Below are 15,728 nucleotides of genomic sequence, written 5' to 3'. Positions count from 1 at the left end.
AGCACTGATTCCAAAGAAACCTGGGGCTGCAGAGCCAAAGGATTTCAGACCAATAGTCTGATTGGGGGAGTCTACAAAATCATCTCTAAACTCGTAACTGAAAGGCTCAAAACAGTCATAGGGAAATTAGTAGATGAATGCCAAATGGCTTTCTTGAAAGGGAGACAAATAATTGATGCTTCACTGTTGGCTAATGAACTGGTAGATTCAAGGGTTAAACAGAAGAAACTAGGGATCCTTTGTAAATTGGACGTTGAAAAGGCATATGATCATGTCAATTGGAATTTTCTCCTCAAAATTCTAATAGACATGGATTTGGGAACAAGTGGCTAAAATGGATCATATTTTGTGTTTCTAGCGTGAAATTCTCCATCATCGTTAATGGAAACACATCAGGTTTCTTTCAATCTCAAAGGGCCTTAGGCAAGGGGACCCCATGTCACCCTTCCTATTCTTGTTAGCTATGGAAGGGTCTCAATCACATGTTCAGGATAGCAAATGCAAATAGATGGGTGAAAGGCTTCAGTGCTCAGATAGGAAGAGAGGATGAACTAGAAATCTCTCATTTGTTTTATGCAGATGATGTCCTCATTTTTTGTGAAGCAGAACCATGTCAGATCAGGCACCTGAGAGACGTCCTGACAATTTTTGAGGGAATTTCAGGCCTCCATGTGAACTGGCTAAAAAGCCACATCTTCCCTATCAACCAGGTTGGAAACTTGAATGAACTGGCTGAAGTTTTGGGTTGTCAAATGAAATCTCTACCAACTAAATACTTGGGATTGCCACTAGGAGCTAAAAATAAAGAATTAGAGGTGTGGAGTGGGGTGTTGGAAAGGTGCGACAAGAAACTGTCTAGGTGGAAAAGTCAATACCTTTCACTAGGCGGCATATTGACTCTTACCAAGTCAGACTTGATGGATTTCCAACGTACATGATGAGTCTCTTTCCTATACCAAAAAACATTGAAAAGAAACTCAACAGGGCAAGGAGATCCTTTTTATGGCAAGGAAACAAGGAAAAGAGAGGTTATAATCTCGTGAAGTGGGATGTGCTAACCCTCAGTAATCAGCAGGGGGGTCTCAGTCTGAAGAACCTCAACAAACAGACACTGCACTATTGCAAAAATGGCTCTAGAGATTCTGCTCAGAAGAAGGGGCTCTGTGGAGAAGATTTATAGAAGGGAAGTATGGTTTACTCACTTAATGGACAACTGAGGAGGTCGTGGGTACTTTTGGGTGTAGCGTCTAGAAAACCATAAGAAGTCCCCAATTTCAACAATAACGTCTCAATCACTGTTGGAAATGGTTTAAAAACTGATTTCTGGAAGGAGGTGTGGATTGGAGAAAATAGTCTCAGATACTACTTCCCACACCTTTACACTGTAAGTCTACAGAGGAATGCCAGAGTATCCCAAGTTTGGAGCCAACAAGGATGGGATCTAATATTTAGAAGAGCACTGAATGATTGGGAAATTGGGGAAGTGGCAAGTTTACTGGAAGTACTTAACTCACACCCTACTTTATTAATGAGGCCTGACAAACCTAGATGGAAACTACACAGCAAGGGAGTGTTTACAGTGAAGTCTTGCTACAGGGAACTCAACACACTACAGACAATGCTAGACATATGGCCTTGGAAGCTAGTATGGAAGACCAAGTGCCCTCCTAAGGTAGCTTGCTTTACTTGGTTGGTATGCAAAAAGGCTTGCGTAAGACATGAGGCTCTCCAGAAAAGGGGCTGTCAGATATGCTCAAGATGTGCCTTGTGTGAGCAGGATGCACAGGTAAATGCTCATTTGTTCATGCACTGTAAGGTAGCTATGAGTTTATGGAACATGATTTGGTGTCTGCTAGGAGTTAATTGGGTGAAGCCTAAAACAACATTGGAACTTATAAGCAACTGGGAAGGTATTGGAAACAGAGGAAGAAAGGAGTACTGGTGGAGAACTATCCCAGCAAGTATATGGTGGACCTTATGGAAAGAAAGGAACTCAAGGTGTTTTGATGGTCAAAACAGTAACTTACAGAAGATTAGAATGAATTGTGTAAGCCTTTTGTTTTTTTGGTGTAAATAGAAATTGGTAGGGGAGATAGATGAATTAGTTGGTTTTATAGGAAACTTGTAAAAATACCCTCCTGGGTGATGTAAGTTTCCAATTCATCATTTTTTGGATGATGAATTGTTTGGTGTGAATATAAAGTTATCCTTGTATTAAAAAAAATTATTCGTCACGAATACTTGTATGGTTGTGACAAATAATAAATATGAACAAGTAACTTGATCTTGAACGTCTTGATTTTTGCCTTCATTCTTGATCTTGAACTTGAACTTGATTGCTCGAACTTTGTAGCTTGTAGAGAATTTGCAGGCTTTGATCCACAAGCTCTCTTCTTGCTTCTTGTTCTCCAAACTCCCTCCTTCTGAGAATAATGAGGGCCCCTATTTACAGTTGTAGGGAGTGGTATACTTGTATGATTTGATTGGTCAGTGACCAATCAGATTCCTCTGGTGAAAAGCTCTAATTTGATTGGTCAGAACATATCACATATACACGTGACATTATTTTAGTGGCTTATTTAATTTGACTTGGATTGCCACATAATTTCGACACGTGACATGATTTTAGTGGCTTATTTAATTTGACTTGGATTGCCACATAACTTTAGCACATGACATGATTCTAGTGGCTCTTTTAATTTGACTTGGATTGTCATATAACTTTGACAAGTAGTATGATTTTAGTGGCTCATTAAATTTGACTTGGATTGCCACATAACTTTGACACATGGTGTGATTTTAATAGCTTATTTATTTGACTTGGATTACCACATTATTTGGACTATTTTTTTGAATTTAATATAGTTCAAAAAAACAATTTACGGATTTAAATCCAATATAATTTTAATGCTTACAAATGCCCCTTACTTCAAAGCTTGTAGAAGTGTGGACTTGTTGTAATCGATAATAAGCCTTGAAGTATCATCAAACGTCAAACTTAAATTCTCGACAAAATTTGGAATTTCTACAGAAATTATCCCCATTATTTATTTGTGATTGCGTAAATTATGCAAGCTGCTGGAGATAACTCTTTTAATTTAAGGCTTCAATGGTATGTCACATTTGGGCTACATAAGTATAAAACATTGCTAGAATTTTCACTCTTCTTAAATAAGGAAGAATCCTTATATCTTGGGCCTTGGAGTTAAATGTTTGGCCTATTACATCTATGTGGCCTCCATGTCCCTTATATGACAATTATATTATTTATTTATTTGACCATTAGTTTAAAAAGAATGCTAAATTATTATTATTTTAGCAATGTATGTAGTACGTGAGAATACTTGCAACAACACATGGGAACTCTTAGACTTTAAGTAGGAAAATGATTTCCTTTGTCATTATCCCAAAAGAAAAAGACTAATATTTACTTTATCAGATATTGTGTTTGTCTTGGACTAGGATAATAGTACCCCCTCTATAAATAGCAACTCATTTATTGAGTCTTCAATGAATTTTTCTGACGCAACTACTGAGAAACACCAATATTCATTCGTAAGTATTTTTCTTCCTCTTCTTCATCACATTTTAAAAAAACTAAAGAAAATCAAGTGCTTTTGTGTCTTTGTGTAATTACCATTCAAGGAAAAGTTGAAAGATACTTTATTTATTGGTAATGCTACCTTATTAAATAATACATATTTGCAGTAGCTTTTCCAAACTTTTCAAAAGGTGATAACTTTTGTCAAAGAAAAGTTAAGAACTTTTGATTTTTTTTCACATCACCATTCAAGAAAAGATAGAAAGATACTTTATTTAATAGTACAACTTAGCATAGCCTCTTTTTTTCCCAACTTATTAAAAGATGACAACTTTTGTTTTGTGCTTAAAAGAGAAATCAAGTACCTTTGACTCTTTTTTTTCTTGTTTGAAAATAAAATAATAAACAAACAAATAAATAAGAAGTTACTTTTAGTACGTATATTTTCAAATATGAGCAACTTTTATTTTGCAAGTGAAAAAAAATTACTTCATATACAACGAAACTTTATATTATTTGAATCAAAGGTGTTGCATTATTTGAGCCAATAATTTTACATTATCCTTGGCAAAGACTTTACACCATCTGACCCGAAGGTGCCGCATAGCTTGAGCCAAAGACTTTACACAGTTTAAGACAAAGACTTTACATGATTTGTGGCAAAGACTTTACACCCTCAGAGTCAAAAGCATCATATAGTCCAAGCCAAAGACTTTACACTGTCTAAGGCAAAGACTTTACACCGTCTAAGTCAAAGGCATCACATAGTCCAAGTCAAAGACTTTACACCTAAAGACTTTATACCGTCTAGAGGAAAGACTTTACCTAATCGACAAAGATTTTACATCGTCTAGACTATGCATAGTTCGCGCTCAAAGAAAACAATCATTCATTATTGAGATTCATAATCATGATTATTTAATTAATAAGTTGAGTGCTAATAAAACACTTCTTTTTTGTGCAGTTTGAATCATGGTTTACTTCATAGATTTGATGTCCCCTTCTTCCGAGTTGCGATAACTTGTAATATCAGATCATAAGGACAGTGAGGTGGAGACCAAATTGCTTGTAGGTACGCCATTAGCTAGCCAGTATGCTGCTCTGTGACCATCTTTGGGGGACCTTCCTGGTTTAGATGATTGGACTCTTGAATATAATAGCCGTCCTCCCAAGATGTGGGTACAATCATCTAAACCAGGAAGGTCCCTCAAAGATGGTCACAGAGCAGCATACTGGCTAGCTAATGGCGTACCTACAAGCAATTTGGTCTCCACCTCACTGTCCTTATGATCTGATTTTACAAGTTATCGCGACTCGAAAGAAGGGGACATCAAATCTATGAAGTAAACCATGATTCAAACTGCACAAAAAAGAAGTGTTTTATTAGCACTAAACTTATTAATTAAATAATCATGATTATGAATCTCAATAATGAATGATTGTTTTCTGATCGCGAACTATGCATAGTCTAGACGATGTAAAATCTTTGCTTTAGACGGTGTTAAGTCTTTGGATTAGACAACGTGATACCTTTGGCTCAAATCATGTAAAATCTTTGCCTTAGACGGTGTAAAGTCTTTGGCTTGGACTATATGATACCTTTGACTTAGACGATGTAAAGTCTTTGCCACAAATCATGTAATGTCTTTGCCTTAGACAGTGTAAAATCCTTGGCTTAGACAACGTGATGCCTTTGACTAAGATGGTGTAAAGTCTTTGCCACAAATCATGTAAAGTCTTTGCCTTAGATGGCGTAAAGTCCTTGGCTTAGACTATGTGATACCTTTGACTAAGACAGTGTAAAGTCTTCGCCAAGGAAAGTGTAAAATTATTTGCTCAAATAATGAAACACGTTTGATTCAAATAATATAAAGCTTTGTTGTATATGAAGTAATTTTTATTTTACTTACAAAATAAAAGTTGTTCATATTTGAAAATATATATATATATACATACTAAAAGTACTTTCTTATTTATTTGTTTGTTTATTATTTTATTTTCACCTTGAATGGTGATAAAATAAGACGAGACAAAAAAAGAAGAGGAGTCAAAGGTACTTGATTTCTCTTTTAAGCACTAAACAAAAGTTATCTTTTAATAAGTTGGAAAAAATAAAAGTTGCTCAATAAAGTGTTTTTCTACCTTTTCTTGAATGATGATGTGAAAAAAAATCAAAAGTTCTTAACTTTCTTTGACAGAAGTTATCATCTTTCGAAAAGTTTGGGAAAAGCTACTGCAAACATGTACTATTTAGTAAGTTAGCATTACCAATAAATAAAGTATCTTTCAACTTTTCCTTGAATGGTAATTACACAGAGAGACAAAAACACTTGATTTTCTTTGTTTTTTCTAAAAAGTGATGAAGAAGAGCAAAAAAAAGAAGACAAAAAAAAACCTTACGGATGAATATTGGTGTTTCTCAACAATAGCGTCAGAAAAATTTATTGAAGACTCAATAAATGAGTTGCTATTTATAGAGGGGTTGAAAAAGTACTTGTATCCTAGTCCAAGACAAACTCAATATCTGATAAAGTAAATATTAGTCTTTTTCTTTTAGGATAATGACAAAGAAAATCCATTTCCTACTTGAAGTCTAAGAGTTCCCATGTGTTGCTGCAAGTATTCTCACGTACTACATTGCTAAAATAATAATAATTTAGTATTTTTTTTAAACTAATGGTCAAATAAATAAATATATAATTGCCATATAATGGACATGGAGGCCACATAAATGTAATGGGCCACAACATTTAACTCCAAGACCCAAGATATAAGGATTCTTCCTTATTTAAGAAGAGTGAAAATTCTATCAATATTTTATACTTATTTAGCCCAAATGTGACGTACCATTGAAGCCTTAATTTAAAAGAGTTATCTCCAACAACTTGTATAATTTATGCAATCGCATATAAATAATGGGGATATTGTTTTGTAGAAATTCCAAATTATGCTGGGAATTTAAGTTTGACATTTGATGATACTTCAAGGCTTATTATTGATTACAACAAGTCTACACTTCTACAAGCCTTGAAATAGGGGACATTTGTAAGCATTAAAATTATATTGAATTTAAATATGTAAATTAATTTCGACTATATTAAATTCACGAAAATCGTCCAAATAATATGGTAATCCAAGTCAAATAAATAAGCTATTAAAATCACGCCACGTGTCAAAATTATGTGGCAATTCAAGTCAAATTAAATGAGCCACTAAAATGTCAGTTATATGACAATCCAAGTCAAATTAAATGAGCCACTAGACTCATGTCATGTGGCAATCCAAATCAAATTAATTAAGCCACTAAAATCATGTCACGTGTCGAAGTTATGTGACAATCCAAGTCAAATTAAATGAGCCACTAGAATAATCCCACGTGTATATGTGACATGTTCTCAAATTAGAGCTTTTCACAAGTGGAATCTAATTGGTCAATTCAAACCGACTAATCAAATCACGCAGGTATACCACTCCATACAATCATAAATAGGGGTCTTCATTATTCTCAGAAGGAGGAAGTTTTGAAGATCAAGAAAAGAGCTCGTGGATCAAAGACCGCAAATTCTCTATAAGCTACAAAGTTCAAGCAATCAAGTTCAAGATCAAGGTCAAGTCCGAAGGCAAATATCAAGACATTTAAGATCAAGTTACTTGTTCATATTTGTTATTTGTCATAATCATACAATTATTCGTGATGAATAATTCAAATCCAAGTTTGAAGACGAAGATTCAAGATCAAGCTATTAAATCCCTTGAATCTAAATCAAACTCAAGCTCAAACATATTTTATATTATTTGAAGAATTAAAGGATTATCATAGAGATTGTAACACATTACATTTTGAAATCAAATATTACATTTTGTTTCTCCAATTTTATAGTCTTGATTATTTATTTTTCTCGACTCGAAAATTTGTAAACTTTACCTCTCATATCATTGACTGTACTACAAACGTGGGCTAATTGGACAATTGAGTGACACTGAGTAAGGTTTTGGCGGCTGACTAGGTCTATTGTGGTGTTGGCTGAACCTAACTTGGACCATTAACGAAAAAAGTTGTCGATCAATGTGCCAGTGAGTGATGGACTTTTATTGGAGCATGAGGTCTTGTATTGTATGGATTTTAACCACTATCCTTTTTTTTAATATCATGTTCATCTCGGTCTATTCAGGCGGAGGTTCCATGGTGTATGCTATTTGCAGATGACATAGTTTTGATTGATAAGACTCGGAACAGAGTTAATGATAGATTGGAGGTTTGGAGACAAACTCTGGAGTCCAAAGGGTCCAAATTAAGCAGGACCAAGACAGAGTACTTGGAGTGCAAATTCAGTGTTGCGATGGATGAAGAGGGCATGAAAGTGAGGCTTGCCACTCAACCTATCCTAACGAGAGAAAACTTTAAATATCTTCGATCCGTCATCTAGAGTAGTGGGGACATTGACGATGATGTCACTCATCGTATTGGGGCTGCATGGATGAAATTAAGGCTTGCCTCTGGAGTCATGTGTGATAAGAAGGTACCACCCAAACGTAAATGTAAGTTCCACAAAATGGTGGTTAAGCCATCGTTGTTATATGGTGTGGAGTGCTAGCCAGTTAAGAACTCTCATGTTCAAAAGATGTATGTTGCGGAGATGAGGATGTTGAGATGGATGTGTGGACATACTCGGAGTGATAAAATTAGGAACGAGGTTATTCGAGAGAAAGTGAGAGTGACCGTCATGTGTGATAAGAAGGTACCACCCAAACGTAAATGTAAGTTCTACAAAATGGTGGTTAGGCCATCGTTGTTATATGGTGTGGAGTGCTAGCCAGTCAAGAACTCTCATGTTCAGAAGATGTATGTTGCGGAGATGAGGATGTTGATATGGATGTGTGGACATACTAGGAGTGATAAAATTAGGAACGAGGTTATTCGGGAGAAGGTGAGAGTGACCTCTGTGGCAGAAAAGATGAGAAAAGCGAGACTGAGATGGTTTGGGCATGTGCAGAGGAGGTATGTAGACGCCCCAGTTAGGAGGTGTGAGCGGTTGGATTTGGGGGCTATGCGGAGGGGTAGGGGTAGATCGAAAAAGTATTAGGGAGATGTAATTAGACAGGATATGACGCAACTTCGTATCACCGAAGATATGACCTTAGACAGAAAAGAGTGGAGGTCGCATTTTAGGGTAGAAGGCTAGTAAAGGTAGAAGGCTAGTAGGGGTAGAATGTTGTCTTGCCTTGTGATGGTTTAGAGTTGGTCTTAGGTCTAGGCGTGCCATTATAGTTGTGTTGTTATTGCCCTTGATTATCCCAGTATTTTGCTATTGATATTGTTCTTGTCTTGTAGAATTTGCATCGCTTTTCGTTTCAGCTGCTATGATATATATATATATATATATATATATATATATATATATATATAGTTATTCTCTCTTTTTTGGGACTGATACTTTGCGCCGACGGTCTTTCGGAGACAGACTCTCTATCTCCATGAGGTAGTGGTAAGGTCCGTGTACACTCTACCCTCCCATTCCCTACTTGTGGGATTTCACTAAGTATGTTGTTGTTGTTCATTTTGGAGAGATGAATCTCCTGGTATAGCATTTGATTAGAGAAGACACAGATCTTGAAGCGACAAACAAACACTGTATTATTTTCCTCGAAAAACTCTTTTGGTGATTGGAAACAACTAAGGTGTCAAAATGAGCCCAAATATAGGTAACCCGCTCAACCCGCCTAGAATTTTATGGGTTGAGCTCAAGATAATTTGAATTGGGTCAATTTCAACCCATTCAAGTCTTAATCCATTTTAAAAGAATCTTCAATTGAGCCAGATTGATCACCAATTTCAACCTATTTTAAGGTTCTTTATTTGCATTGGCGTAATGTATGTTCCCATATCTATCTATTTTATATCTTCTAGGATTTATCTATCCATTTGTAACTTCTTTTTTTTTGAGTTGAAATTCAAATTGTGGTTATAAAAGGCAGATAATAATATGTTATTGAAATTAAGCATGTCAAATTGGGAGGGTCGTGACTCAACTTGAATTTCAGCCCATTTGAGCCCAAAGTAAATTTGGTTGGGTCATGACCCAACTCGCTTTCTATTTCAACCCATTTTAATATCTCCAATTTCAACCCAATCCGCTCATTTGACACCCTTAGAAACAACTCAAACTTTGATATTCCTTCACCTAGTTTTTGGTCCATATGAAGCACTGGAGAAATGAATTTATCCTATATTTATTATTGAGTGAAATAATGTACAGGAATCATTCTTGTACAGGAGCTGGCTTTGTTTGTAATCTTGTTGCATCTTCTGGATGCTGAATGAAAAGAAAACTACCTTTACTTGATAAAACAAAAAATGTACCATAATAATTCCATTTATAGAAGTTTTAGAGTGCATATAATATGTAATCAACTATTTCCTTCTCCTAATGTGATAAGTAAATATTATCCTACTCCTTCTGTTTCATTTTATATGACGGGGTTTGGTTGGTATGGAGTTTAACTAATAAAGAGAGACTCTTGACACATAAGCTAAAATACATTTAATTTCTCTAGTCTCACACATGACATATCATTCATATAAGAGGTGTAATTGGGAATGTTAGAACTAGAGTTACAAAATATAGAAAGATGTCAATTTTTGTGAAAAAGAGTATCATGTAAAATCAAACAAAGTGAGTAAATATAAAAATACATAAAATATTATATGGAACGTAACTCCCCTGTCTCAATTTATGGTCATACATTCCCTTTATAATCGGGGGCAGATCTATGTAGAAGGATGGGGGTGCTACAACAACCGAACATCTCTCTGTATGTATGTATGTATAGATATATAAGAAATATTATCAATGTTAACCATGCCACCCGGAGTAACAAGTAAACACACATGATGCGGATGGTTCAGAGTCTACGGTCATGAATTCTACTCCGTTCTGGTACACTTCTTAAAATTGTTTTAGTATGCTACATTTACCATTTAACTTGACTTAGAAAGCTCACTAAACTAATACACATCGCTTCCTGGCATGCTTCTTAAAAGCTTAATCTTGTTTATTGTGGTCAGAAGTTAGAACCTGGAACCACAACTTGGACATATTTTTTGGCAAATATTAGGTGGATTTATGTTAAAAAGATTGTAGTTGAATAGAATAGAACCTTAGACTTCTTCTAACTTGAGACCCTACCAGACCAATAAGGCAGGGCCCTCCTTGTTTACAAATTTGATGATAAATCTTTGATATAACATCTTCTCTGCAAATATTGAAACTACTTACAGAAAATGCTGCACGTTACTGTTCAAGGCGTCATGGCACTTGGAACTTCCAAATCTTAGATCCGCCTTTGTTTTTAATTTGTCCCAAAAAATGTCATACTTTCGTCTTACTTATTTAGAAACAATTGAACTTAAACTTTTCATTCACTCTTAGTGAAATGATTTATAACCATACGTGTATGGTTTGTTTTAGACCACAATTTTTAAAAGCCTTTCATTCTTATACTCCGTACCTAGTTAAAACACCGCCACATAAATTGGGATAGAGGGAGTACAAGATATAATATGAAGAATTTGGATAATATTGTAACAGAATTTCCTTTCTTTTGAGAGATTACCTTACCTCTTTATTATATGGTTTAACTGTTTCAGTGAATCTTGCTTTGACTCAATATCTATTCATTGGGACATGGAGTCACTTCTGAGTATGTTGAGATTTATCTTTGGATGTTCAATGGACCTTACTTCAGAAAACTTCCTTCCTTTGTATGAGGTAAGAACTCCAGTTACCAGTATGGTTGTCAACAATTACTTTTATTTGCTGAAAAGGTTTCACTGATGTATTTTCTGTTGGGCACTTGGAAACCTGTGAGAGTTCTTTACTACTTTTTGTTAGTTTAGTGATGTAATAGTGCCTGCCCATGAAAAGCCTTGCCCTTGTAATGGATAAGAGTTCAGCATTCGTCCATTTTTTTTGAGGGGGGTGGGTGGGGTGGGGGTTTAAATAAGGTGCTACCTCTGTCCTACCTTATATGACACATTTTCTTTTTTAGTCAGTCCCAAAAAGACGGACATATTTCCTTATTTGACAAATAGACACTGTCAACATTTTACCCATGGTGTGTCCCACGTATTGGGCAAAAATCCATAAAACTGTACTTTTCTATTTTAAAATTTATTTATTTTAAGGATAGTTTTGGAACATTGTAAGGTCTTCTCATATTTTTTGAACTCCGTGTTCAATCAACTACATCACATAAATTAAGACGGAGGAAGTAGTTGCACCAAGGAGGTGTGAATGTATATCATTACAAAACCTCAGTCTTCCATTATAAATGTAGGGAACTTATCCCCGGTCCTTGGGGGGTTTCTTGGTAGTAAAAAGACAAAAGAAAGGGAACTAGGGGAACCTGATAGAGGGTCTAAGTCATATTCATTCAACATGGTATACCAAAAATTCATAAAAAGGGGTTGCTTGGTGAAATAAGCATCCCACGTTCACACACAAGATCCGTGTAAGGAATGCCTCCCCTTGGCTGTGATGTTGGCAAGCTACCTTGACACAAGCATAATGGCTCGAACCCAATGGAGACAACTTCACCACTGCTCCAAGGTTAACCTTCATAAATCATCATATATATATATATATATATATATATTTATATTATTAAAAGTGGGAAGCTCCAAAGTGCAAAGTTGGATTACCATTTTACCCCTACGTTAAATCAAAATGTTATAAAATATTTAACAAATTAAATATTAAATAGTAATCATATTATATTATTATTATATTAAATACTAAAAGTGGGAATGTGTTAAGTCAAAAGTTGAAAAATGAAAATATTCATAGAAAGTACATGCATTTATTTGGCCCATGAAAATGTGTATCAGAATAAATTCTCTAACTAAACCTTTTCCACTTCTCTTAATTAATTTGAATAACTTAATGTATTAGCATTTGACTTCTTAGAAAAGGTTAGTACTTTTTTGTATTCAAAACTAAGTTTATAGAAGTTAATACATTCATGCATTAGAAAAATCAAAGAGCTGTATTTGGAGTCTTATTAATGTGGTGCAGTTAGTTTTTCTTCACTATCAATAATATTAGTAACACCATTCACCTAAATATTATTTGCACTTAATCTGTTTACCTTCTTCATTTATTTCTTATTTTTCGTCTTTATTTATTTTAGATATTCACCTTCATAACTCATATCTAATTATCAATTCAATTGTTACTCTTAATATCCATAACTCTCATGTTTTTCATATTCATAACCTCCACATAATTAATTTAAAACTTTAAGATATCTTTTGATATTCCTCCATTTTTATCTATATAAGTTCATCTTTTTTGTTTCATGAGACCCCTACCTAAGGTTATCCATTTTAGTCTATAGTTAACATAGTGAAATGCTTGTATCATTAATGTACTATTTGATTCATATTTTAGTTTGACTTGATGAAGAAAGCTTTTGAATTTTGAATGGTTATGGGAGGTGTCGACAAGAACTTGAAAAAATTATGTACGGATTTAGTATTTCTTTTTCCATCTATATTGTTATGATTAAAGTCTTAAAAAGGATGTGTATGCTGTATTTTTTCTTCACTGTTTATTTATTTGTGTAATCTTTCTATTTAACTTCTTTAATTTAATTTTCTATGAATTAAAAGAAATTATCACCCTCACATGGTGTTTCTTGTCACACTTTAAAAAATTGGACACACGTGCAACACACATGTCCAGAAACTAGTTACAAATATTTGTATCTAAGTCTAAATTGGTACGACCTTGTCATGGGACATCTGCGATATTTTTTTTTTGAAACTGGTAATGTTGTATTCTTCAGCATTAAGGATATGCTGGTAACCTTCAAAAGATAAACAGGGAGAAAGAGGAGGGAAACTACTTACAATGATTCTATCAGATCTACTAGTTCTAATTCATCTATGTCTATCTTTTTACACCAAAAATAGAAAGATATATAATACAATTCCATTTAACTGTGTGAATAGAGTTGGACCTATCTTCAAAGCTTCTACTATTTCTCTCTTTCCATACGGACCACCAAATGCAATGTGGGATGATTCTCCACCATTTCTTCTGGCTCTTGCTTCCTCCTCTTCTGATCCAACAACTTAGTAGGTCTGCAGTGTGCTCAGGCATAGTCCATTTTGTTTCCGTGAGTGTAAGAAAAAGAACCCATAATCATTTCCGTGAGTGTAAGAAAAAGGTGAATGTTTGTTTCATTTGTTTCACCACAGAGTTGACATCTGGAATCTATAATCTTCTCCCTTTTCCTCAAAATCTCATGTGTCAGACATGCCTTTCTTGCTACCAACAAAGTAAAACATTTAACTTTAGTTGGTGCTAGGTTTTTCCAAACATTGTTCCACAAAAATTGTCTTCTTCTGTTTAGCTGTGCATTACCTGTTTTGTAGGCCATCTTAACTGAGAAATTTCCATCCTTATTGTGTTTCCATCTCATAGAATCTGTATTTAGGGTAGTGCCTGTGAAATCCTCAAGTCTAAGAAGCAAATTGGCCACCCTATCCACTTCCCAATCATTCAATAGTCTTCTAAAAGATAGATCACATCCTTGATCAGTCCAACATTCTTTGACAGTTGCCTCAGGGTTGTTGCATATGCTAAACAAGTCAGGAAAATCGTTCTTCAGAGGTGTCTGGTTGTTCCAAGCATCTCCCTAAAAACGTGTTTTTTCCCTATCTCCCACTTTTATGATCATGTTTTCGTCTAGCTTTGGCCAAAGATCCCTGATTGTTCTCCATGCCCCACACCCATAGGGCATAGATCTATTGTTGCTGCACCATAAGTTTCTCTCACCATAATTACTCTTGATGATCTCCTTCCATAAAGCCTGATCTTCGTCACAGTATCTCCACAACCATTGCATCAAGAGACTATTATTCTGTCTCGTTAGATTTTTGATGCCCAATCCTCCCAAGTGCTTATTTTTCATTGCTACTTCCCATTTAACCAGATTGTATCCTTTATTCTCCTTGCAACCATGCCAAAGAAAATTCCTTCTGATTTTGTCCAGCTTCTTCACGACACTGAGGTATAGGAAAAAGAGACATTACATAAGCGGGAAGAGAATCTAAAACCGAATTGATGAGGGTAGTCTTCCTTCTAATGATAGATATTGGGTCTTCCACCTCGTCAATCTCTTTTCTGCCTTCTCTAATATCCCATCCCATATCACAACCTCTTTATGTTTATTGCCAAGTGTCATGCCCAAGTAAACTATAGGCAATTGTTCCACGTTGAAGCCAAGTATGTCAGCCAAAATTTGGATGTTGGGCACCTCCTTGATTGGTTTTAAACTGCTCTTCACCCAATTTATCTTCAAACCTGAAATGGTCTCCAAAAACAGTCGTAATAGTCTGATGAAAATTATTTGTTCCTCGGTAGGTTCACAAAAGATGATTGTATCATCAGCATAAAGTAGGTGGCATATCACCTTAGTTTGCCCTGTAGCACCTATTTTGAAACCTCTAATCCAATTGTTTTGAATAGCCCTCCTCTTCATACTATCAAAACCTTCCAATGTAGGAATAAAAAGAAAAGGAAATAGAGGATCTCCCTGTCGGAGACCCCTTCCAGATGGAAAAAGCCAACTGGTTCACCATTCACCAGAATAGAAAACCTGACAGTACTGATGCAAAAATTAATCCACCCCATCCATTTCTCCCCAAAACCCAATTGTCTAAGATTGTTCAACAATAAATTCCAGTTAATATGGTCATATGCCTTTTCAATGTCTAATTTGCACATAATTTCGGGCTCATCTCCTTTCATTCTAGAGTCCACACACTCATTTGCAATGAATGTAGCATCCATGATCTGTCTCCCTTTTATGAATGCCATTTGGTTCTTGTTAACACCAATTTGTCTATCACTTTTTTCAATCTTTCAACAAGTAGCTTTGCTATCACCTTGTAAATTCTAGTGATCAAACGTATTCGTCTGAAGTCCTTTAGTTCAAAATCCCCTGCTTTCTTGGGGATGAGGGCCACATAAGTTGCATTGAAGCTTTTCTCAGTCCTCTGATTAGCATGAAAATCTTGTATAGTATTCATAATATCCTCTTTAAACAAATCCCAGAAAGCAAGGTAAAAAGACATTGGGAAGCCATCAGGCCCAGGAGCCTTTTCCATTGCACATAACTT

The 15,728-nt window shown here is 35.2% G+C and overlaps 1 protein-coding gene across 3 annotated transcripts in view; it reads left to right on the top strand.

The window, feature by feature from the left end:
• The window catches only part of LOC129876123 (BTB/POZ domain-containing protein FBL11), a 51,100-nt gene that overhangs the window by 4,042 nt on the left and 31,330 nt on the right, over positions 1–15,728 (top strand). For 2 of the 3 annotated variants that reach the window (XM_055951451.1, XM_055951449.1), the window contains exon 3: positions 11,190–11,310. In XM_055951451.1, the coding sequence (XP_055807426.1) occupies positions 11,190–11,310 (121 nt within the window). Of the gene's footprint in view, positions 1–11,189; positions 11,311–15,728 lie in introns of those variants that run through there. The other variant, XM_055951454.1, reaches the window with a different exon arrangement.

This window comes from Solanum dulcamara, chromosome 12, assembly GCF_947179165.1.
Source record: "Solanum dulcamara chromosome 12, daSolDulc1.2, whole genome shotgun sequence".
Lineage (NCBI taxonomy): Eukaryota > Viridiplantae > Streptophyta > Magnoliopsida > Solanales > Solanaceae > Solanum > Solanum dulcamara.
This window is presented reverse-complemented; position numbering and strand designations above follow the sequence as displayed.